Here is a 24,442-nt window from a genome sequence, read left to right as displayed (position 1 = left end):
ACGCAGTAGCGGCGTCTGGAACGCAGGATACCTCCGGTGTGACGTCAGGCAGAGACACGTCATCCTGAGCGCTCATTGGCTGCAGCGCGGTAAACACAGAAGCCGGATCCAAGAATTCGGCACCGTCAGCATGGAGCTGGGGGACCGGGAGGTGCCCGCCGCAAAGCCGGACATAGAGCTGGAGTGGAGCGTGTTCTTCCAGGAGACAGGTCGGTGCGCAGGCTGTGTCCAGTGTAACGAGCAGCACTGAGGGCGCAGCCATCACTTGTGTCGCAGGAGGAGCTGGTGGCGCCATAGTACACTGCAGATAGGTGACTAATGCTGCAACATAAAGGGAGCTGAGAGAGCAGCGAGCATGGAGATGACAGGAAGTGCAGCTATTAATGGGGACAGAGCAGTGACACCCCCGAGGCCCTGTGAGAGCCAGCAGATGGTTTAGGTGGTGTTCCTGTGAGAGCTGTCATGTCATTTGGGGGATGGCAGTGTCCCCGTGAGAGCAGTCTCCTGTATTGGGCGAGGGGGGTGTACCTGTGAGAGCAGTCTCGTGTATTGGGGGAGGGGGTGTACCTGTGAGAGCAGTCTCGTGTATTGGGGGAGGGGGTGTACCTGTGAGAGCAGTCTCGTGTATTGGGGGAGGGGGTGTACCTGTGAGAGCAGTCTCGTGTATTGGGGGAGGGGGTGTACCTGTGAGAGCAGTCTCGTGTATTGGGGGAGGGGGTGTGCCTGTGAGAGCAGTCTCGTGTATTGGGGGAGGGGGGTGTACCCGTGAGAGCAGTCTCGTGTATTGGGGGAGGGGGGTGTACCCGTGAGAGCAGTCTCGTGTATTGGGGGAGGGGGGTGTCCCCGTGAGAGCAGTCTCGTGTATTGGGGGAGGGGGGTGTCCCCGTGAGAGCAGTCTCGTGTATTGGGGGAGGGGGGTGTCCCCGTGAGAGCAGTCTCGTGTATTGGGGGAGGGGGGTGTCCCCGTGAGAGCAGTCTCGTGTATTGGGGGAGGGGGGTGTCCCCGTGAGAGCAGTCTCGTGTATTGGGGGAGGGGGGTGTCCCCGTGAGAGCAGTCTCGTGTATTGGGGGAGGGGGGTGTCCCCGTGAGAGCAGTCTCGTGTATTGGGGGAGGGGGGTGTCCCCGTGAGAGCAGTCTCGTGTATTGGGGGAGGGGGGTGTCCCCGTGAGAGCAGTCTCGTGTATTGGGGGAGGGGGGTGTCCCCGTGAGAGCAGTCTCGTGTATTGGGGGAGGGGGGTGTCCCCGTGAGAGCAGTCTCGTGTATTGGGGGAGGGGGGTGTCCCCGTGAGAGCTGTCACCTTTTAGGAATCTCTGGTCCCCAGGGGCTGTTTGCTATCACTTTACCCTCCCCTGGTCCAGCTCCCCTGGCTGCACCTCTGACATCACTTTGACAGTGCTTCCGTTAAGTGTTGAGCTCCGCCAGTAGAGACTGTCTGATGCTGCTGGTTCCGCTGCTAGTACCAGCCACTGATGGCAGCGGAGACTCAGCGCTGGACCTGGAGGCAGTGGGTAGAGTACCGTTGTGGACAAAGATTTTCTGAGAAGGGACAACCCCTTTTAAGTTAATTGGGGGATCTTCATGCTCAGGAGCCTCCTCTTTTATGCTGCGTTCACCGGTCCATGTACGGACCACGATGCTTTGTGTCCTGTGGAACCGCTGCAGGGAAATTGTACACTCCAAAAAGATGATGGCTCATGGAGCCTTCTGTATGCGCAGCCTTCGCAGGGTACCGGTGTGGTCCTTACGGGGTTCACGTTAGTATGAGATTAGATGTGTATTGGGGACATTCTGCCACAATGAGAGGAGCAGGGGAGGGTGAGGCCAATGCAGCTGGGTCCCTGATGATGTCTGTTCTTCCTGCAGTGGGCACAGTGCTGTCGACCTATGGTTGGTTTATCCTGTTGAGCTGTATGTTACTGTTTCTTCTGAAACAACGGTTCTCTGAGCACATCGACTCCTTGCTGACACCCACACCCAGATCCACAGAAGGTATGTGTGTATATATTGCAGCTTTGTTTTTGTTGTTTGTTCCACATGACCTTTATCCTCTTCCCAACATTGCACCAGAATGTTCAGGTGACCGTCGAGCTCCTGCTTAACAGCTATTGGCCGATGCCAGCACCAGAGCACCACCGCTGGTTGTTTAACCCTCTAAATGCCATGATCAATAATGAGTGTGCAATGTCCCCATAAGAGCTGTCACCCGATTGGGGGGGGCAGTGTCCCCGTGAGAGCCGTAACCTGATGGAGTGGCAAGAGTCCCCCTTGCAGCTTTTACATGGTGTTATCACCATAAAATGTATTTGTCCACTTGACAAAGTCCCTTTTCATACACCTTATTGGGTCCGTGAAGGGATTTGTTACCTTTTAGAAAATATCGCTCTCGAGGGTCCAATTGCTATAAAAAAAAAAAAAAACCCCATAAACTGTATGTCATTCACGCTCCTCAGCTCCAACATTCCATCTTCACTTATCCACGTTCCGACATTGACTGTGCCATTGATATCATGTTAACAGCGCTGCAGCTAATCCAGGCGAATACCGGACATGGGTAGCAGCAGTGGAGACTCAATCCTGGACCCAAATACAAAGGATAAAGCGCCGCTGTGGTCCAAGATTTTCTGAAAGGGGAAAACTACTTTAAATTGATAGAGGGAGATCCCTGTTGAGGATCCTCGTCTTTTATGCCGCATTCACACATCTGTGCTTGCAGGTCCTCGGACAGACCAGAATGCTCAGCTGATAATGTGTATAAAAAGCCCATGGCCGCACTCTCCATTGGGCGCTTAGTGTAACTGATAGCCGAGCTCCTGCTGTAACAGCCGTGGGCTGGTGCTAGAACAGCCACTGCTTGTTTTGGATGCGTGTCTCCAGAAGCACCAGCTGGGAGCAGTGTATTGGGCACTGCAGCGGCATAGTGTGATGTCTCTAGTGTATCTTATCTTTTATTTGTAGACCCCGATGATGTGGTTAGAAGGCAGGAAGCCGTGGCTGCAGCCAGGCTGAAGATGCAGGAGGAGCTCAATGCTCAGGCTCAGAAGTTTAAAGAGAAGCAGAGACAGGTGGGTAGTAGGGATCCTCTCATGCCAAGGGATGTCAAATTCAATTAGGCCTCCTTCACACGTCAGCGTTTCCAGTACATTTGTTGACAGTTTTCACATGTACCGAAGACACTTTGGGTCTGTGCATATGTCGGTGTGTTTCCACAAACCTCATGTCCATGCGCAAAATACACTGACGTGTCTGGTTTTTACCAGTAGCAGGGGCTGCAAAACGTCCCGCACGCGTGCACACTGATGCTGCACACAAACACACAGCTTAGGTACTTTGTTTTTCCAGTACCGGAAATATCAGGATGTGTGAAGGGGCCCTTACACAAAGAGCCAAAATTATAAAACTTTGTTATAGTCTCGGGCTATTCTTGATATTTATTTAAAAAAAAAAAAGTCTACAATTCAGAAAGTGTTTTCTTATCACATATAACGATGAACCTTTTTATATGGAACAAACTTAACAGGGTTGTCCCATGACAAACGGCATTTTAATTAATAGATGTGCGAATAAAATAAACACATCACAAATGGGGTGTACTGGAATAAGAAGTTGTGTAAGAGCAGTAAAAATATATGGCCCAATGGTCTAATTTAAATATGTAATAACAAAGGATAAAAAAAACTTGAATTAATAAATACAAAAGAATAAAGTATGAAGCCAACAAAATTGCCACCCTAAAACAGTATAATTCCCCCAAAGTGAATTCTTCCACATTACACTCCACAGTGTAACGGGCCGCACCTAGTCCACCGTACAGTGTAACGGGCCACACATTAAAAAATATAAATAACTACTCACCTCTTCTCTTTCCATGCTGCTCTGAGATGTCAGATGGAGAGTGAAATGGTGACTAAGGGAGTGTCAGCTGACGGCTGCCTCCTCCATCATTTTCTTCAACTGTATCTGCATCCATGACCTATATGTCCTGATATGCCATTGTGTGTATAGAGAGACGTGCTATCGTTTATAACAGACATATTTTGATTGACTAAAGTACAGACCAAAAGTTTGGACACAACTTCTCATTCAAAGAGTTTTCTTTATTTTCATGACTATGAAAATTGAAGATTCACTCTGAAGGCATCAAAACTATGAATTAACAGTGTGAAAATATGTGAAAATATGTCTTATAGTCTCGGTTCTTCAAAGTAGCCACCTTTTGCTTTGTGCAAAAGAGGGTGCAAAGCAGGAATCAAAGCAAAAGGTGGCTACTTTGAAGAACCGAGAATATAAGACATACAGTATTTTCAGTTGTTTCACACTTTTTTGTTAATTATATAATTCCACATGTGTTAATTCATAGTTTTGATGCCTTCAGAGTGAATCTACAAATTTTCATAGTCATGAAAATAAAGAAAACTCTTTGAATGAGAAGGTATGTCCAAACTTTTGGTCTGTACTGTACCTGGCTGTAATTAGGTTCTTTTTTTTGTTGCCAGTCTAATACTGCCAGGACCAGAGGTCCTATATGTTAGTCAGTGCTGGTGACATACTATATGTATATGTTACCGTTTTTTGTGTGTTGTTGCACTTTTAGTCTAAGAGGACTTGCTTGGTTATAAAGATTTTATTGATATTGGTAATATTAAAAGTTAAGTTTTCATACCACATTTGCTATTAAACTGTTGATCCTAAGTGGTTTATTATCTCCTTACTCGCTGCTTATCTCTATGTATAAAAATGAATGTGTGTCACCAGCCAATCACAAAGCATCTCTCATTTCACCAAGAGCTGTTCAAAAGAAGCTGAGCTGTGATTGGTTGCTATGAGCAAGTTTTCCCAGTTGACAACACCTCAGCAGACACTGACATGGTGGGAGAAATCTAGCATCCCTGGGAACATAAGCTCCCAGCCATTGTCTGCCCCCCAGAAAAGAGCAGAGAGCACGACAGAAATGAATCCCCTCTCCCATGCCCTTATACCTATCACACATCCTTCGTCCCATGGGCACATCTACCCTCTTAAAGGGATCATTGGTATGGAAGTCAGGGCAAATCCATCCAGCGCTTTTGTTTTGACCCCAGGCCTCTCTTAAAGGGATCTCCTGTATGGAAGTTAGGGCAAATCCCTCAGCGCTCTGATTCTGACCCCAGTGTTCTATTAAAGGGATCATTGGTATGGAAGTTAGGGCAAATCCACTCTGCGCTTTGGTTCTGACCCCAGGCCTCTCTTAAAGGGATCTCTGGTATGGAAGTCAGGGCAAATCCGTCCAGTGCTTTGGTTCTGACCCCAGGCCTCTCTTAAAGGGATCCCCATGTATGTAAGTCAGGGCAATTGCCGTCAAATGCTCTAGTATATAATATACCGCAATTTCTGTCCCTTCAGGATCGGTTTTCAGCAAGATCATTGCCATCAGAGGTAGGATTACAATGATAATTTGGGATCCACTATCCACAATTGGCTAGGTCGCACTTGACCCTGCTCCCCGTCTCATCATAATGACTTTAAGGGCAGCGCAGACGACCCTGTATTCTCCTCATTGGAGAGAATATGGCAGATTATGCAAATCGCACTCTGATCAGACTCTGATCATTGTGTCAGCACCGTGTGATCAGATTCTCTCGAATCGGACATCATCCAAGTGACGTTTGATGGTTTCCACGTATTTATTGACTTGCGGTCAGAGGAAAAAATCTGACCTGTTCATGGCCCCATATATTAACATTGGTTCAAGTGTGATCCAATGTTTTGGGTCAGAGTATGAGTCTGTTTATTGCGCCTAACGTTCGTGTGCATTTCCTGAAATAGGAAGTAGTATAGAATAACCTCAGCCAGTGTCCAAAACTGCAAAATTTTCTTTTTAATAAATTGTTTGATATAAAAAAATATTTACATTTAATACAAAATGGACTTCAAAAGAAGGGAAGACAAGTGAGGGTGCTTGAGGGATAACCTGAAAGGTACAGTTAGGTGATAGGAACAGACCAACGCCTCCACCTGCTCTATTGTCTGATCTTGGGGTATGAGAAAAGTGTATCTTTTGCTTCACTAGTTTGATTCCTATATCCCCTTTTAGCCATCTATTTCCATCCGTATGAATGTGTAAGGTGCATTTTCTCATACTTTTATAATAACTGTACACATATGTATATTGATTATGGATTTATTTATGTAATCATAATGTAAGGTAGCACTTGTTATTCAGGTAGGGGACACTCGCTAGGCAGCCAAATAACCAGGTCCGCCACTGGTTTCTCATATAACTCCAACTGTCCATGCGGTTTATTAAGCATCATAAACCATGAACAGCAACAGAAAGTGCATATACAACAGCATAGCGTCCATGACAGAGCTCCACGATGTTAACCCTGTAGTGTCACAGGTTATGCAATGCCCAATACGCAGGTGCTCTAGCCTCACAGTTATCTCACTCCGTGGCCGGGTTACCTCATGGTTGCGTCAGCACACTGCAGACGTCCATTCCCTCCCATGGGAACTCTCAGGCACTTGCAGCCATTAAACACAGCGTCCACACGTGCTGTTAGGAAGACACACCTCTCCCTGCACGAGACCTTCCATACGGACCAATCGGGTCCAAGCATTCACTCATGTGACCTACCCTGGTCACCTTATATGGTCTGTAGCCACGCCCACTGGATCACATGGCTATGACCTCATCGCAGGGCCTTCAAACACATCCACTTTACTATGGGGTTCTAGACCCCGCCCCTAGGTGGGTTTGTAGGTAGCTGGTTCCACCCGTCTCACCAGCTACCTGGAAAGCTCTCACTGACCTAGTATAACGAAAGCTCAGCAGTACCTCTGCTGATCAACACACACATTCAAGCTTCCATCCCAAGGCCACCTACCTTGGGATACATAACGATCATTCAGCATCCTGCCTCTCATCCTCTCCCTGGGACACCCACACAGCGCCCCCTAGCGGACACAGTGGTCACTACACCACAATAAATTCATAAAATCATTTAATTCATAGCACTTGCTAAAGCACTTTTATACTTTGTATGTTAGGATTGCATTTTTGCATCTTTTCACTCCGCCTTACTCAAAAGCTTCAACCTTGTATATACAAAATATATATATATATTTTATTTTTTTTACTTTTACATTCTGATTGCTGAACGCTCTTCTATTTGTGAACCGTATTTCTGGTGATTAGACACCAGAGGGCAGTCATGAGATCTAAGGGTTTATGGATCTTGACAATGCCATGAAGTCTGCCACTGGATGAGGGGTGGCAGGGGGTTCATCTAGTGAAAATTGGTACCTGTCACATCCAGTTCAGAGAAAAAAAGATGCATCTCAACAGAGCATTCATGGTGGTCGTAAACATAAGGTGTGCTGAACCTTATTAAGTCTGACAGTGGTCAGCCTCCAATAGACCTAATGCCTCCCTGTGCCTGACTGCAGACTCTTGCACCCTGCCTTTCTCTTATTGCACGTCTGGGTTTCTCAGAAGCTGGCTCGTACTTTAGTAAATGAGCACAGATGAGGGGAGACGTCTTGGCAGGATTCCTCCGCAACAGAACAATAGTCATGTTGGCAGTAAAAACTGCTGGCTCGCTTACCCTAAGCAAATAGTGACACCTAGGTCCTGGTAGCGTCCTCTCCTGCTCCGAGCAGCCGGGACTGTGGGGATATGACCAGAGCAGAGCACTAGACCAGAGCTGATGCATCACATCTCTCAATGACTCCTGGGATGTCAGAGCACAGCCCATACTACCAGGATGGCTCACCACACAGACTGTGTATTACTCTGACTGTAAAGGGCAGCCCCCATACATTAGGGAGTTAATTGGTCCTACCTGTAATCTGTATGTTTAGCTGACATTTCTCTGCTTTCCTCTTACTGTGAAGGATGGATATGGTGATTTTCAATTTTTACTGTACCAGACTGAGAGAGGATGTTGACTGTAAGGAGCTGTCTCACTGCGGCTAGCCCAATCCATATCGCCTATGTGGATTAAAATTTTGCTACGTAATCTGAGGGCAGCATGGAGGTAGGGGCTGATTCATGTATTTCAGTACTGTATCGCTTCTTAGGCCTGTTTCACACATCCGTTTTGTTTTTTTTTTAGCTCAGTTGAAATCCGGCAAAATGGCGGAAAATGGATCCGTTGGCGGATTGAAACAAACGGGTGTCACCGGACCGTTATTTTGACGGATCCGGATAAGGTAGAAATTTGTAGGAAACCGGAGAGAGAGACCAAGACCAATCCTCCGGCCATGCACACTGTAAAATGCGGATCCGCCCGGCAAAAAAAAGTTGCATTGTCCGTCCGGGCAAGTCGGCGGACGCCAAAATTTGGGCGGATCCGTATAAAAACGGATCCAGCTGATGACCATCCGTCAAGATCCGCCAGTAATGCAACTCAATGGGAAAAAAAACGGATCCGCCAAGAAAAATGGCGGATCCGTTTTTTTAGCAAAACGGCGGATTTTGACGGTGACAGACGGATGTGTGAAAGATGCAAAACACAAGCCGCGGAGACACCATCGCATGTTTCTCAACGCAAGCAATGACTAGCCAGGTCTTTCACCGGGAAGGAACAACCACGGGAAGGGCAGTCTCCAATAAAGGAAACCACCTATGCCTAAACATGGTATCCATCCACAGACAGCTGTTTCGGGGTATTGCCCCTCATCAGTGTGGAGTAGGAAACTGGCTAGTAGGAGCAATGCAAAAACATGCAAAACACAAGCCGCGGAGACACCATCACATGTTCATTCATCCTCATTTTTCACAGTCTTTTACTAGGCATTGCTGCCCTTCCCGTGGTTGTTCCTTCCCGGGGAAAGACCTGGCTAGTCATTGCTTGCGTTGAGAAACATGTGATGGTGTCTCCGCGGCTTGTGTTTTGCATGTTTTTGCATATTTCCCATAAGGGATGGGGGCATTGCTCTGGAATCACTGCGTTGAGAAACATGTGATGGTGTCTCCGCAGTGCTGGATGTGTGAAAGAGGCATTAGCTGTTTAAATACAATGCATGTTTTATCAACAGGAGATTATCACTGCTGGAGTAACTTCCCCTGTACCTTCTGGTCCAATCATGCCCCCAGCACTGATGATCAGCTCACTGTCAAGCTTTCTGAGCTCTGCTATATAATGCATCTAAAAACTCTGTTTGAATCACAACTGCTGCACCCAGTATACTAATTGACACATCATTGGAATCGGGGTCTCTTTTCCAACAACTGCTCATCCGACTCCGTCCCCTCTTGTTATAAGCAGCTTTCTTTCTATAGCCATTGTATATCCAGAGGCTGGTGTGGGCGGGACTCTGCTGCATTGCTAAATCTAAGAACTGTGTCGGAACCACTGCACCCAGTAAACTGAGTGACACATCACTGTAATGAAGGTCTCTTTTCCTACATTATGCTACACTCAGACGAGGTAGAAAAATCCTGGTGACCGTTTCCCTTTTAATATGAAACACAACAGAGACGCTAATGAAGGGTCCCCCATCAGATTGCTGACAGCTTTTGAGCCCTAATATAAGTTGCTTTAGTAAAGTGACTGTTACCTATAGCCAATAATGGGATTCCCAGAAACAGGTTGATAATGACCTCAGTGATCGGATCGGTTGCTTTTGGCAATACTGAAGCTTTTTGTTTGAACCATTTTTATGCATAGGGTCTGTTTCCTGGGGGTCCACAGAAAGCAAAGGTTTTCAGCATTTTCTTCTGACACCGTTTATATAGAATTTTTCAAGCAACATATAAAAATTGTCATAATTGTAAATTGGACAATACACCAATAGTTTGATCACACATTATTTTTCAACCCAAATTACATTGTTTCCTAGTTTTAAAGAGGAATATTTACATTTTAGTAGAAAAGTTTGTTCATACTGGATTTTCTGATAAAACCACTGAATGCAGAGATTCCTCACAGGTCCCAGAACCTGACGACAGAAGATGCCCATGGCTGCCATAGACTATGTGCTGGGTACAGTAGCCATGTGTCTCAGCTTGGTAGTCTGCTGCTGTTATCATCCAGGGCAGATGCAGTAGTGGGTGAGACTGTAAAGCTGGTATGGTCAGTAGTGATGAGCGAAGGTGTTAACCGACCATATTTTTCGAGCACGCCGAAGACACTTGGGTAGCACCCGAGCATCTTCGGCGAGCTCGAAAAATATGTTCGAGTCCCAGCGGCTGCAGGTCTCATGGCTGTAAGACAGCTGCAACGCATGCAGAAGACTGTCTGTTATAATAATCTTTATTTTTATATAGCGCTAACATATATTCCACAGCACACATTATCATCACTGTCTCCGAGGGGGCTCACAATCTAAATTCCCTATCAGTATGGCTTTGGAGCATGGGAGGAAACCGGAAAACCCGGAGGAAACCCACGCAAACATGGGGAGAACATACAAACTCCTTGCAGATGATGTCCTTGGTGGGATTTGAACCCAGGACCCCAGCGCTGCAAGCCTGCAATGCTAGCCACTGAGCCACCGTGCCCCAGTTAGGCAATGCAGTGACACTCGGCACACGAGCAGGCTCGGATAACACCTTAACCAAGCAGGTGCGCTTATCACTAATGGTCAGCTGTCCAGAATGTGTACTGCCTGCAGGGAATCAACCCAAGGCTAGAACCCCTGTGGTGCAGTCGGTGCCAGATGCACAGGAAGGTGTTTGTATTTTACTCTCTTTTAAGAAAGGACAATACTAACTAAAGGTACTGTCACACTTAGCGATGTACCAGCGATCCCGACCAGCGATATGACGCGGTCAGGATCGACGGTGCATCGCTAAGTGGTCGTTAGTGAGCTGCCACAGGCAGATCTCACCAGCGACATAGCAGCGGTCGGGGGTCGTTACTTACCTGTCAGACGAGGCGATCCTGACGTCCACGCATCGCTCGTTGGCGCCACAGGAAGCCCAGCAGGAAGCTGACGACGAGAAACAGTCCAGGACGTTCTCGCGCGATCAGCGATAATCAGCGGGGGAGCCGGTCGGAGGTAAGTATCAGACATAGCGATATCGCTAGCAATATCACTGATACGTCACAAAAACCAGTGACGTTATAGCGATATTGCTAGCGATATCGCTTAATGTGACAGGCCCTTAAGGCTAACAGTATACATTAGATGGCTGTTGGCCATCTCAGCTGCCACTCTAAAGACGGCTTTACACATAGCGATATTGCTAGCGGTATCGCTAAAGCGTTACCAATTTTGTGACGCAGCAGCGATATTGCTACATGTGATACCTCCAACCGGCTCCCTCGCTGGCTATCGCTGATCGCGTGAGATCGTCCACGTCCATTTCTCGGCGGCGGCTTCCTGCTGGCGCCGACGAGCGACGCGTGGACGAGGGTGGGAGGACGTCATCATTGCCGCGTCTGGAAGGTAAGTAACGACCGCTGCTGCATCGCTGTGAGATCTGCCTGTGGCAGCTCACTAGCGACCATTTAGCGATGCACCAGCGATCCTGACCGCGTCATATCGTGGTCGGGATCGCTGATGCATCGCTAAATGTAAATGGGGCTTAAGGGTATGTTCACACTGGGCGTTCTTGCTGCGTTTTTTTTTTCTGCAGCAAAACCTGATTTCTTGGCAGGAAAGAAGCTGCAGCAAAAACGCAGGTTTAGGTGCGTTTTTGTTGTGTGTTTTTTTTTTTTTTTTTTTTGGGGGGGGCAAATTTGTGTCTCTTTGTGCATGCTAATAAAGTTGAGTTGCTGTCCATGACTTTTCTGCGGCAAAAAGGCTGCAAATAATGATACCTGTGTTTTTTTTAACACCCATTCAAGCCAATGGGTGAAAAACGCCGAAAGAAGTGACATGCTCTATATCCAGAAAAAAGTAACAAAGCACAAAATCCTGATGACAAAAAAAACAATGTGTGTGCATGAGATTTCTGGAATCTCATAGGCTTTGCTGGTACTGTAAAAAGCAGCTGAAAGTTGGCATAAAAAAACACAGTAAAAACGCCCAGTGTGAACATACCCTAATACGTGGAGTTCTCCCTTGCCCAATTGCTCCTGTGGTCTCTTTGAGGAAGCTGCTAATTGACACTGGCCACAACTTATCTCTGGGAGAGCAATGCAATCGGCAGTCTGAAATCAGACATCTCTCCGAACCATCTGGCAATCGTCTCCCCCATACACATGAGACATCAGTCGATAGTCTGTGTATGGGAGCCTTAATTCTTCAGACCCCTATTTGCACTGCAAGATGATCGTGAACGATACAGATCACTCCGTGAACAAGTGTGATCTGCCGGTGTCAGCAGACTATTAAATGACCACCAATCGGGCTTTTAACGCTGTCAAATCAGCTAATGTAAGCCCATGTTTACACGAACGTTAGCTGGACCTGTCAATATTGGTGAGCTTGGTTGACTGTTTAGTGTGTGTGGGTGCTTTCCAATTCGCCCCTGAGAGATTATGTCTGGGGAAATAAGGATCCAACATGTCCGATTTTGGAATGACTATCCTTTTGTTCTTGGTAGATAATCATCAGAGGAGTCTGACGGCTGAACGCTCTTGTTTTCTGTGAGAACGCCGCTAAGTGAGCGCTCCTTTGTAGGGAGGAGTCGGCAGCTAGATATTGTGCATAGGGTCCTTTTAGGCTCACAGATTACTATATTAGCATCTGTAGTGTGTACTTATCAGAAAAGCTTGGTTCAGAATCTGTACACTCCTGTACACAGGCCAAATGATACGATTTGAGCATTTCCAAGTTCTCATTATGAGGATTCACCAGTGTAACTGGGATGTCTTCCCCATCACTGTCACTAGTCCACAGGGCCCTCCTTCTCAGCTGGGATCATATTCCTCCCGTCCGCTTTAAAGACCATCAGCCTGGAAATGCCCATCAGATCCTATTTTGCTGAAATGCTACCATACCGCATGTGAATAACCCTGGAAAATGGGAATGACAGCTCTTGTAACCATTTTTTTTGTTAATTGCCATACATGGCAAGGATCCAGGAGCGCCGTTTGGCTTTTCGTTTGGTGGTGATCAGTAATATTACTCGTTCTGTAAACATTTTAGTTTGTGGCATTAGATGAGGTGTGACCAGGAGTTTGTATCGGGTGTATACTGTGTGTCTCAGCTCTTTTACTGTCCTTCCTGCATTACAGCTGGAAGAAGAGAAAAGAAGTCAGAAGATTGAGAGCTGGGAGAGTATGAAGGAAGGAAAGAGTTACAGGGTGGCTGCCCCGGTCAGTCAGGTAAGGCTGGGTATCATGGCTAAACTTCCTTCAGATTACAGCTTTCATGCAATGTCCTTGGAGTAAGAGTCAGCGGAGAGCCACAATTTCAGCCAATTCATCCTACAGTCAGTTCTGAACTAGTGGTCTACAGACAATCCATTCATTAATATTCATTCATCCATTAATATTGGACCCCATGTGCTGTAAACGTCTGTTCATAATTTGCATTTACAGCATGGACGGGTACACGCTGTTATTATTTTAACGAACTTTAGCACCTTTTAAAAAAACAGCATCTGGTGATGTTTGTCACAAATGCTCTGTTAAAAAACCCTTTATTCAACAGACAACTTTATTTCAATAGAGAGAAGCTGCGGCCAGACATCTGACACCACTTCTCTCAAAATCTGACCTTCTACATTAGATGAAGATGGGCAGATGAATGATTGTTGGCACGATGACCCCATTCACACACTGACTATTGACCACCTGAATGACCCATACAGCTTCCATTTATTTTTATTATTATGCATTTATATAGCGCCATTTATTCCATGGCGCTTCACATGTGAAAAGGGGAAATATAGACAAGTATAATAAACATGTGTAAGACAAGGGACACACAAGTACATAAGGAAAGGGGACCCTGCCCGCGAGGGCTCACAGTCTACAGGGATGGTTGAGGATACAGTAGGAGAGGGTAGAGCAGGTCGTGCGGTGGTTCAGTAGACCGAGGATCATTGCAGGCTGTAGGCTTGTCGGAACAGGTGGGTCTTCAGGTTCTTCTTGAAGGTTTCCGTTGATGGTGAGAGTCTGATGTGTTGCGGCAGAGAGTTCTAGAGTATGGGGGACACACGGGAGAAGTCTTGTATGCGGTTGTGGGAAGAAGAGATAAGGGGGGAGTAGAGAAGGAGATCTTGAGATGATCAAAGGTTGCATGCGCGTAGGTACCTAGAGACCATGTCACAGATGTATGGAGGAGACGGGTTGTGGATGGCTTTGTATGTCATGGTTAGGGTTTTGAATTGCAGCCTCTGGGCAATAGGAAGCCAGTGAAGGGCTTGGCATAGGGGGGAGGCTGGGGAATAGCGGGGAGACAGGTGGATTAGTCGAGCAGCAGAGTGTAGGATGGACTGGAGCAGAGCCAGTGCTAGAGGGGAGGCCAGAGAGTAGGAGGTTGCAGTAGTCGAGGCGGGAGATAAGAGCATGCACTAGTGTTTTTGTGGTTTCATGGTTGAGGAATGAGCGGATCCGGGAAATATTTTTGAGTTTGAGGCGGCAGGAGGAGGCGAGGGCTTGGTTATGTGGTTTGAAAGAGCGCAGAGTCGAGGATCACCCCAAGGCACGGAGCGTGCGGGACTGGGGAAAGAAAGCAGACATTGATGGATAGGTCTGGTGGAGGGGTAGAGTGAGATGGCGGAAAGATGATGAATTCTGTTTTGTCCATGTTCAGTTTGAGAAAGTGAGCAGAGAAGAAGGCTGAGATAGCAGACAGACATTGTGGGATTTCAGTCAGAAAGGAGGCGAGGTTGGGTACAGATAGGTAGATCTGCGTGTCATCGACATAGAGGTGATACTGCAAACCGTAGGATTCTATGAGCTGTCCCAAGCCAAAGGTGTAGATGGAGAATAGAAGGGGGCCTAGGACAGAGCCTTGAGGAACACCAACAGACAGCGGGCGAGGTGAGGAGGTGGTGTGTGAGAGGGAGACACTAAATGTTCAGTCTGTTAGGTATGATGAGATCCAGGATAGGGCCAAGTCTGTGATGCCAAGAGATGAGAGAGTCTGTAGCAGGAGGGAATGGTCTACGGTGTCTAAGGCAGAGAACAGGAGGAGGACAGAGTAGTGTCGCTTGCTCTTGGCGTTTAGTAAGTCGTTTCTGACTTTAGTTAGGGCAGTTTCAGTTGAGTGATGCGGTCGGAAGCCAGATTGTAGCCGGTCAAAGAGGGAACAGGAGGAGAGGTGGGAGGATAGTTCAAGATATACATGCTGTTCCAGTAGTTTTGAGGCGTAAGGGAGAAGAGATATCGGGCGATAGTTAGACAAGTAGGATGGATCAAGGGAGGGCTTTTTGAGGATGGGTATGATTGAGGCATGTTTGAAGGATGAGGGAAAGACACCATTTGTAAGTGAAAGGTTGAAGAGGTGTGTTAGAGATGGGATGAAGACTGTGGCCAAGTTAGGGATGAGGTGAGACGGGAGTGGGTTGAGGGCACAAGTGGTGAAGTGTGATCTTGACAGAAGGGTGGAGAGCTGATCTGTCATGGTGGAGAAGCTGGCTTTTGCAGAACAGGGCTGAGCGGCTAAGAGGGGCATTGGAGGCTGCGGGCCAAAGTTTTGTCCGATCTTGTTGATCTTCTGCTTAAAGAAGGAGGCAAAGTCTTCAGCAGGAATGAGAGGAGGGGGAGGAGGTGCTGTGGGAAGGAGTAGAGAATGGATAGTGTTGAAGAGTTGTTTAGGGTTGTGAGACAGGGAGGATATGAGAGATGCTAAGTAAGTTTGTTTAGCGGCAGAGAGCGTGGACTTAAAGCTGGCAAGGGACTGCTTGTATGCGCTGAAGTGCTCTGTAGAATGGGTTCTCTTCCATCTCCGTTCAGCGGCCCTGGAAACCCGTCTCAGTTCTTTGGTCAGGCTGGTCAGCCAGGGCTGTCTGTTAATTGCATGAGTTTTGCTCTGCATGGGGGGACAGCCAAATCAAGTGTTGCTATTATTGTGGTGTTATAAAAAGTGGCAGCAGCATCTGTGTCCTGAAGGGAAGCTATGTCTGTAAGTGGGAGAAGGGACTCAGAGTGATTGTAAATTGAGGTGTTTGAGATTCCTGCGAGGGTGAGCGAGTTTATGGAGCGGGGGTTGCGCAGTAGGAGAGGAGAGGGAAGAGAATGTCAGTAGGTTGTGGTCAGACAGGGGGAGGGGTGAGTTATTGAGATTAGTGAGGGAACAGAGATGGGTGAAGATAAGGTCCACCGTGTGACCATCTTTGTGAGTGGCCGCAGAGGACCCTTGAGTGAGGCCAAGGGAAGCCGTGAGCGATAGAAGTTTAGAGGCAGCTGGGGTGGAAGTGTCAATGGGGATGTTGAAGTCGCCCATGATGATGGTGGGGATGTCAGCAGAAAGGAAATGGAGTTAGCCAGGTGGTGAAGTGGTCAAGAAAGGTGGAGATGGCTAGTTCTGGGGGGCGGTAGATGACAGCCGGTTGGAGGGGGAATAGATGCGGATGGAGTGCACCTCGAACGCGGGAAGAGTAGCGGAGGGTGGCAAAGGAATTGGGGTAAAGGAGCAGGTATCGGAGAGGAGCAAGCCAACTCCTCCACCACGTTTGTTGCTGGGGCGAGGGGTGTGAGAGAGATGGAATCCGCCATAGGAAAGCGCACCTGGAGAGGCTGTGTCAGAGGGAGTGAGCTAGGTTTCAGTGATGGCAAGGAAGGAGAGTTTGTTGGGGGAGAGTTCCATTTGTGCGGGTCATCTGACAACCACTTCCAAACACATGATTGGGGTTTAGAAGGCCTTTGGACGTTTGCTGGTAGAAACTGTCTGTTTGCAACAACTTTGAGCTAATGTGTATGGCCACCTTAAAGAGGATGACTGGACAGTCCTGCTTAATCAGATCAGGACCTAATAGAAAAGAAAAACAATGTATACCGCGGCGGTGCCGTTTCAGCGAAGTCTATGCTGCTGTGTCTGGTGGGTGATGTAACGTTTGGTGGCTGCGATCGTGTGACACAATATGACATTCCCCCCCACCAGGAATGGCAATGCCGATATCACTAGGACCGCACCGCTGCAGGAGCAAAGTGTACATTGTATTTATTATTTATGGGGACCTAAGCTGATTAAGCAGGGGTTGTCGAGTAGGAAGGGAAAGAGATGTTGTTCCTATTGACCAAGGATGAAGCATATTGACCTCCATTGACGAGCAGGACAGTATCGGCTACTATACACAGGCCTCATTCACACGTCTGTGTTTAAACACCTACATGAAAAGGTCACCATTGTCATCAGTGTTTTGGGTGCTTGTATGGTATTTGTGTCCGTTTTTACTATCCATGTGTCATCAGTGTTTTATGACAGATGGATAAATAAATTACAATCTTCTCCTATACTTTGCAATGTTAAACCAGGACTGCACACTGATACCATCCACTTGCTGTATGTGTTTTTCACAGACCCATAGACATGTATTTGAACTTTTCATCAGTGATACCAGAAAAAAATGGACATGTCTCTGAATTCCAGGATGCTTCATGTTGGCTAACGGCTTATTTGCAGGATTTTAATATACCCACATATATACTGGTCACATAGCGTAAAAATTACCACCTATAATTTTTTCTACTTTGAAGATTTATTATTTTCTTGCACTATTAGCATCTGACTATCTTTCCCATTACAGCCTCAAGAGCCGTCTCCCAGCTCATCAGCTTCATCAACTACGCCTAAGCCAAAGCCAAATCGGAGGCCTCTCCGAGACGGAGGTCAGTATGTCCTAAATGCTGGAGACCCTAGGTTGGCGTGGTAGAAAATGGCTCAAGGGTTTAAAATAAACCAGTAGCCTTACTGATTCGACATGGAGAAACAAGCGAACTATGACTCCTGAGGTGCCAATAGGGAGTATGACAGCTCTGGTACTCTTAACCCCATTTGCCACCTTACGATTTTGGTTTTTTTTTATTAAAAAAATTTGCTGAAAAAATAAATTCTCTTGTTGTTATTTTTTGGGATCTGGGGCTGGGTGAGGGCTTATTTTTTGCACCCTGAGCTGACGTTTTTTATTGATACTGTTTTGGGGCAGGTATCAATGTTTTGATTGCCTGTTATTCCATTTTATTGCAAATTTGAGGTGGCCAAAACAAAAAAAATGAAGTTCTGGCAAGTCAATTTTATTTATTTTTTTCCTCATTACGCCATTTACAGGTTAATTTGCTTTTATGTTTTGAAAGATTGGACATTTGTGAACTCGGCGATATCAAATGTGTTTATTATTATTATTATTATTTTTTGAATGGGGCGAAGTGGGGGGTGATTTGAACGTGGGTTTTGGTTTTTTTTTTCTACTTTTAACCTGCTTTGATAGTCCCCTTAGGAGACTTTAAGCTGAGATTGTCTGATCGCTTGTGCTACACATAGAAGAGCTTCAACCCAGCTATATGTAGCAGAAATCACAATATCCTATGAACGCCAGCCACGGGGCGTGATTCATAGAGATTCACCATGACCAGCATGGAGGTCTTCTGTCATGAACACATGACAGATGGCTGGTAAATAAAATGCTAGGGGCAGAGAACTTAGATTAGTCATACCACTCCAAAAGTTGAAATCACAAAAACCGCTGGAGTCATGCTTTTAGCTCCCTCTCACCATTGATCCTCTGGCACCCCTGGCCAAAATTACTGTTATTGTGAACAGTTAAGCAAGTTGAAGATGAAGTTATCTCTAAAAGGGCTAAAGAGATGACACATTTCCTTTTGTATTTTAGTAAAAAAAAGTGTTTTTCTTTTTTTGTTTTTTTTTTTTACCTTTTAAAGATTACAAAAAGGAAAATGTGTCAATGCAAAAGTTTGGGCACCCTTGAAGAGTTGTGTGCTTGGATAACTTTGATCAAGGTTTCAGACCTTAATTATCCTGTTAAGATTATGGCTTGTTCATCATCCTTAGGAAAAGCCAGGTGATTCAAATTTCACAGCTTCATAAAAACTTAGCCTCCTCTATCCTTGTGCCAAAAAACAGCCACCATGAGTTCTTCTACGCAATTGCCTAGCACAATGAAAACGGTGAAGGCCCACAAAGCAGGAGAAGGCCGCAAAGTGTTTTCAAGTTGGTCTTTCCTCAGTTCAAAATGTAATTAAGAAATGGCAGTTAACAAGAATAGTGAAGGTCTAGATAAGGTCTGGAAGACCAAGCAAAATTCTAGTGAGTGCTGCCCATAGGTTTGCCAGAGTGGACTGCAAAAGCCCTTCAGAAAGATGTAGCAGACTCTGGAGTTGTGGTACATTGTTCTACTGTTCAGAGACACCTGCACAAATATGAGAGGATGAGATAACGGTCTCCAGGGAGCGCTGAGGATGAGGCCACAGGGAGTTATGTGGTTAAAAGGGTGGTAGGTCCGCTGCAGCTCCATCCGTGTGCCCTCAGAGAGGGAGCGAAAGACAAGATGTAATTTGGTCACTCCCAGTGATACTTTTAACCCCCCTGTATAACTCAGGTAGATCAAAATCCAGGTTGTTTTGCCTGCAGAACCACTAAATGCCTTTATTGTGCATCCATTACACATGGGGCAAAGGAATTTAGATCCAACACCATGGGCATTAGTTATAAAATCAATCGCCATGTCAGTTGTCAATTGATTTATGTAATATACTTAATTGAGTGCGCCTGTGGCCTCCAGTATGAGGGCCGTACCATTCAATCCATACACGTACGGTTAAACACCGCCAGAACATCCAGAATGGTTTTTTACTACATCATTTATCAAAACCTTTTTCCATAATGCACCAGAAGGACCCAAGATCACTAAGGCTCACTATTATTGACCATATACCAGATAATGTTTCTGATCGTTACAGGAGTTTAATTAATAGAGAGAGTTATTGGATTTTTAAATTAGGCACACTGGCTCCTGAAGGTTTGAGCCTCACCATTGAAAATGTGGCGAAATACAGTAATACTATTGCATTTTAATTATTTTACCATCTTAACATGTTTTAATTGTTTTTAATTTATAATAACTATTGTTTTTCATTTATGACAATCATTACTTTTTTTTAATCACATTTAGTACTTCTTGTATCTTATCACTTTGATTCCATTTTATATTCCTTTGATCTTTTTATTGATATTGGTAGATTGGTTTTGTATTTTCATTGTTTGATCTAGTTTTAAATACCCCTTCCTGTTGTCATAATTATCTTGCCACCTGATGAAGATGGCGTCTGGCCATCGAAACGCGTTGTGGAATAAAGAAAGTATCCTTTGACGTCGTGTCCTGAGCGCTTCTTTGACCGTGGTCACTTGCATCTTCCCTGCACAAATATGGCCTTCATGGAAGAATCAGAATAAAACCTCTCCTGCATCCTCACCATAAAATTCATCATCAGAAGTATGCAAAATAACATCTAAACAAGTCTGGTGTATTTTGGAAACAAGTCCTGTGGACCGATGAAGTTAATATAGAACTCTGTCCACAGTGATCAAAGTTATTGCAGAAAAATAACATCTCGCCAATCATTAAGCATGGGGGTGGATCAATCATGTTTTGCGGTTGTGTTGCAGCCATTGACATGGGGAACATTTCACTGATAAGAAGGAAGAATGGATTCAGTGAAATTTCAACAAACTCTTGAGTCAAACATAGCAGCATCTGTAAAAAGGCTGAAGGTGAAAAGAGGATGGCTTCTACAAATGGATAATGATCCTAAACACATGTCAACATCCACAATACACTACCTAAAAGGCGCAAGCTGCAGCTCTTACAATGGCCCTCACAGTCCCCTGAGCTAAACATCATTGAAAATCTGTGGCTAGACCTCAAAATAGCAGTGCATGCAAGACGACCCAGGAATCTCACAGAACTGGAAGAATTAATGAAATCCCTCAAACAAGAATTGAGACTCTTGGCTGTCTACTAAAAATATTTACAAGCTATGATACTCTCAAAAGAGGTGCTACTAGGTACTAACCATGCAGGGTGCTTTTTTTTTTTTGCTTAAAATACCAGGGGAATGTGCCATCTTTAACTTTAGGCCTTTTACAGATCATTTCATCTTCAACTTGCTTAACTGTTCACAATAACAGCAGTTTTGACCAGGGGTGCCCAAACTTTTACATGCCACTGTATATGAAGAAGGCTGAACTTTATAAGACGGCACACAGAGATATTGTGCAGAATAACAGGGCTTTATGCAAATTGTGTCTTCAGAGAGGAAAAGGACTCGAGCTCTAGCGCCACCTATAGGAAGTAGCAATTCTAAAAGTCAATGTCGACCCTATAATGAGCCTTGTCGCATGATTTAGGATAAAAACCAAAAGCAGAATCTCACTTTGCAGACAGTGTTTTGGAGTGCTGCCCCTCGTCAGTACAAAGCGTGAGATCTGATTTAGCTGTATGAGTTCTAGTCCGCTTCCTCTATGGAGACACTTTTGCTTTTCCCAGAGGAGCATTGTGGCTTAAGTCTCTTCATCTCGAGTTGCTTGTCATGTCCTTCTCCACAAGGAAAAACGTTACCTCTTGGTTGGATCCAGGGCTTTATGCAGAAATGACAAGTCCAAGTGTAGTACTCTTGTTGCCCTGCAGAGGGCACACAAACTGTTTTCTTAAAGTTACAGAACAGGAGACTACCTTTTTTTTTCTTTTCTCCCATATATAAAATATATTTATTTTACTCATTTATGTAGTGCTATTATTTCCCCAGCGCTTTTTACAGACATTAAAATAACACTGCAAGGACTCTAAAATAAAAGCCATGCTGATATACGTTTTTTTTTTCTCTTTAGGTTACAACCCGTTAACAGGTGATGGTGGAGGTACATGTGCCTGGAGACCTGGAAGAAGAGGTCCCTCTGCAGGGGGATGAGGCTAAAGCGCCTTGCTGGTGTTCTTTCTTAATACCAGTAAGGGTAATGGACTGCACCGCCCGTAAATGAAGCGTCTCCTTCTGTCCATCTCGTTAATATCCCTCATCTGGAGTTTACATGGAACATTCAGTGAATTAATAGACAGTTTTTGTAGACGAGGACTAGGTGCAATGTGACACCTGCATTTCGAGGGACACGTTGCATTTCCGGAAAGTCCGGTGTCGTGTCAGTTTAGCAGATTGGATTTGGTTCACTGCATTGTGACGCTCTTAATGACGTTTTCCTTAGAAATGGCGAGAAGCCAATAAGGGTGACTGATGTGACGTGGCGGTCGGCCCATATATTGTGTCTTTTCATTGTCATATTTTCAGTCGGTGAATAAATAGATAATGAGCATCATGGCAAAGGTGCAAACTATCTGGAAGACATGGGAGATTATGTACAGTTGTGTACAGAGTTGTGATCTGATTTTCCAAGAATCGTTTCTGTATTTGACAAATGCTGTATAATTAAAAAGTGTGCTTTTACACAACATAAATTCTTTCTCCAGCACATGGTGGATGTCTTGGACAAGGTTTACATTTGATGGAACATTCAAGTATGTTTGCCTTTTGGGTGTGGGTCAGAAATAATAGGGAAAAGTGTTTTCCATCCACCCTTGTTTTATTTTGACCTTTTTGCTTCTGTGTAAAATGTATTACAGCTGTATGAATTGGACCTCTTCTCTGAAGAGGCATAACTTCCCATAGCAAATATCCTCTGTCTCTTATTTATATATTTTTATCCAAACTGGGGTGTCAGGAAAAATAACTATTTGGCTGAAGGCGATCTACAACCAACATAGAAAAGGCTGGTTCTCGTCACTCCTCAACGTTGAAACTGGAATACCAAGGAGGAAAAATCATAGATGTAACTATTGATCCTATGATTTTTGTGTTAATGATATGCTGGAAAAACAAAAGGAAATCATGGTGATCAAGACATTGTGATTTATTCAGCAAGAAGTGTAAGCGCCACGAGTAGAAATACATGCATGTACTCAGCGTGGCTGCTATCATTAACGTCATTATTGGTTACCTGAGGAATGTTCTGCCATGCTGAATCTTCAAGATCCACTACTTTTTCACTTGCCCACCAATGACGTCTCAGCTCTGCACAATAGGAGGCAAGTCTGGAGCTGCTGTGGAGTCGGTAAGCCAAACCTGCGACTCCGACTCCTCAATTTCCCTTACACCGACTCCGACTCCCACATATATTGCTTATATTTAAGTGAAAAATGTATTGTAGTACAATGTGAACATCAGACATTTAATCATTTTTATGATACAATAATCAAGATATTAAGAACAGAATATATATTTATTGGAAAACTTTAGAACACAAAAAACTGTAATAAATTGTAAATATGTAATACACTGTATAATATCGATTACATACAGTACAGACCAAAGTTTGGACACACCTTCACATTTAAAGAGTTTTCTTTATTTTCATGTCTATGAAAATTGTAGATTCACTCTGAAGGCATCAAAACAATTAACACATGTGGAATTATATAATTAACAAAAAAGTGTGAAACAACGGAAAATATGTCTTATATTCTAGGTTCTTCAAAGTAGCCACCTTTTGCTTTGATTACTGTTTTGCACACTCTTGGCATTCTCTTGATGAGCTTCAAGAGGTAGTCACTGGAAATGGTCTTCCAACAGTCTTGAAGGAGTTCCCAGAGATGCTTAGCACTTGTTGGCCCTTTTGCCTTCACTCTGAGGTCCAGCTCACCCCAAACCATCTCGATTGGGTTCAGGTCTGGTGACTGTGGAGGCCAGGTCATCTGGCGTAGCACCCCATCACTCTCCTTCTTGGTCAAATAGCCCTTACACAGCCTGGAGGTGTGTTTGAGGTCATTGTCCTGTTGAAAAATAAATGATGGTCCAACTAAACACAAACCAGATGGAATAGCATGCCGCTGCAAGATGCTGTGGTAGCCATGCTGGTTCAGTATGCCTTCAATTTTGAATAAATCCCCAACAGTGTCACCAGCAAAGCACCCCCACACCATCACACCTCCTCCATGCTTCACGGTGGGAACCAGGCATGTAGAGTCCATCCGTTCACCTTTTCTGCGTCGCACAAAGACATGGTGGTTGGAACCAAAGATCTCAAATTTGGACTCATCAGACCAAAGCACAGATTTCCACTGGTCTAATGTCCATTCCTTGTGTTCTTTAGCCCAAACAAGTCTCTTCTGCTTGTTGCCTGTCCTTAGCAGTGGTTTCCTAGCAGCTATTTTACCATGAAGGCCTGCTGCACAAAGTCTCCTCTTAACAGTTGTTGTAGAGATGTGTCTGCTGCTAGAACTCTGTGTGGCAGTGACCTGGTCTCTAATCTGAGCTGCTGTTAACCTGCGATTTCTGAGGCTGGTGACTCGGATGAACTTATCCTCCACAGCAGAGGAGACTCTTGGTCTTCCTTTCCTGGGGCGGTCCTCATGTGAGCCAGTTTCTTGTAGCGCTTGATGGTTTTTGCCAATGCACTTGGGGACACTTTCAAAGTTTTCCCAATTTTTCGGACTGACTCTCCTTCATTTCTTAAAGTAATGATGGCCACTTGTTTTTCTTTACTCAGCTGTTTTTTTCTTGCCATAATACAAATTCTAACAGTCTATTCAGTAGGACTATCAGCTGTGTATC

At 45.3% G+C, this 24,442-nt stretch overlaps 1 protein-coding gene across 1 annotated transcript; it reads left to right on the top strand.

The window, feature by feature from the left end:
• The first annotated feature begins 30 nt into the window (after positions 1 to 30).
• Positions 31 to 22,290, top strand: SELENOS (selenoprotein S). The gene is made up of 6 exons (XM_073568827.1): positions 31 to 209; positions 1,866 to 1,991; positions 2,958 to 3,064; positions 13,112 to 13,201; positions 17,575 to 17,656; positions 21,672 to 22,290. Exons 1-6 carry the CDS (start codon positions 131 to 133, stop codon positions 21,749 to 21,751), a joined length of 564 nt encoding a protein of 187 aa, XP_073424928.1. The 5' UTR covers positions 31 to 130; the 3' UTR covers positions 21,752 to 22,290.
• Positions 22,291 to 24,442: the final 2,152 nt, after the last annotated feature.

The sequence above is a fragment of the Dendrobates tinctorius genome, unplaced genomic scaffold (genome assembly GCF_039654945.1).
Source record: "Dendrobates tinctorius isolate UK_male_01 unplaced genomic scaffold, ASM3965494v1 ptg000022l, whole genome shotgun sequence".
Lineage (NCBI taxonomy): Eukaryota > Metazoa > Chordata > Amphibia > Anura > Dendrobatidae > Dendrobates > Dendrobates tinctorius.
Note: the sequence above shows the minus strand (reverse complement) of the source record. Positions and strands in the feature narration are given on the sequence as shown.

Bases quoted from the DNA above. Each gene is read 5' to 3' on its own strand.
- SELENOS (XM_073568827.1), top strand. From the start codon at position 131: ATGGAGCTGGGGGACCGGGAGGTGCCCGCCGCAAAGCCGGACATAGAG. The intron at 1,992-2,957 runs GTATGTGTGTAT...TTTTATTTGTAG, and splicing joins CACACCCAGATCCACAGAAG to ACCCCGATGATGTGGTTAGA. The intron at 17,657-21,671 runs GTCAGTATGTCC...TTTTCTCTTTAG, and splicing joins GAGGCCTCTCCGAGACGGAG to GTTACAACCCGTTAACAGGT.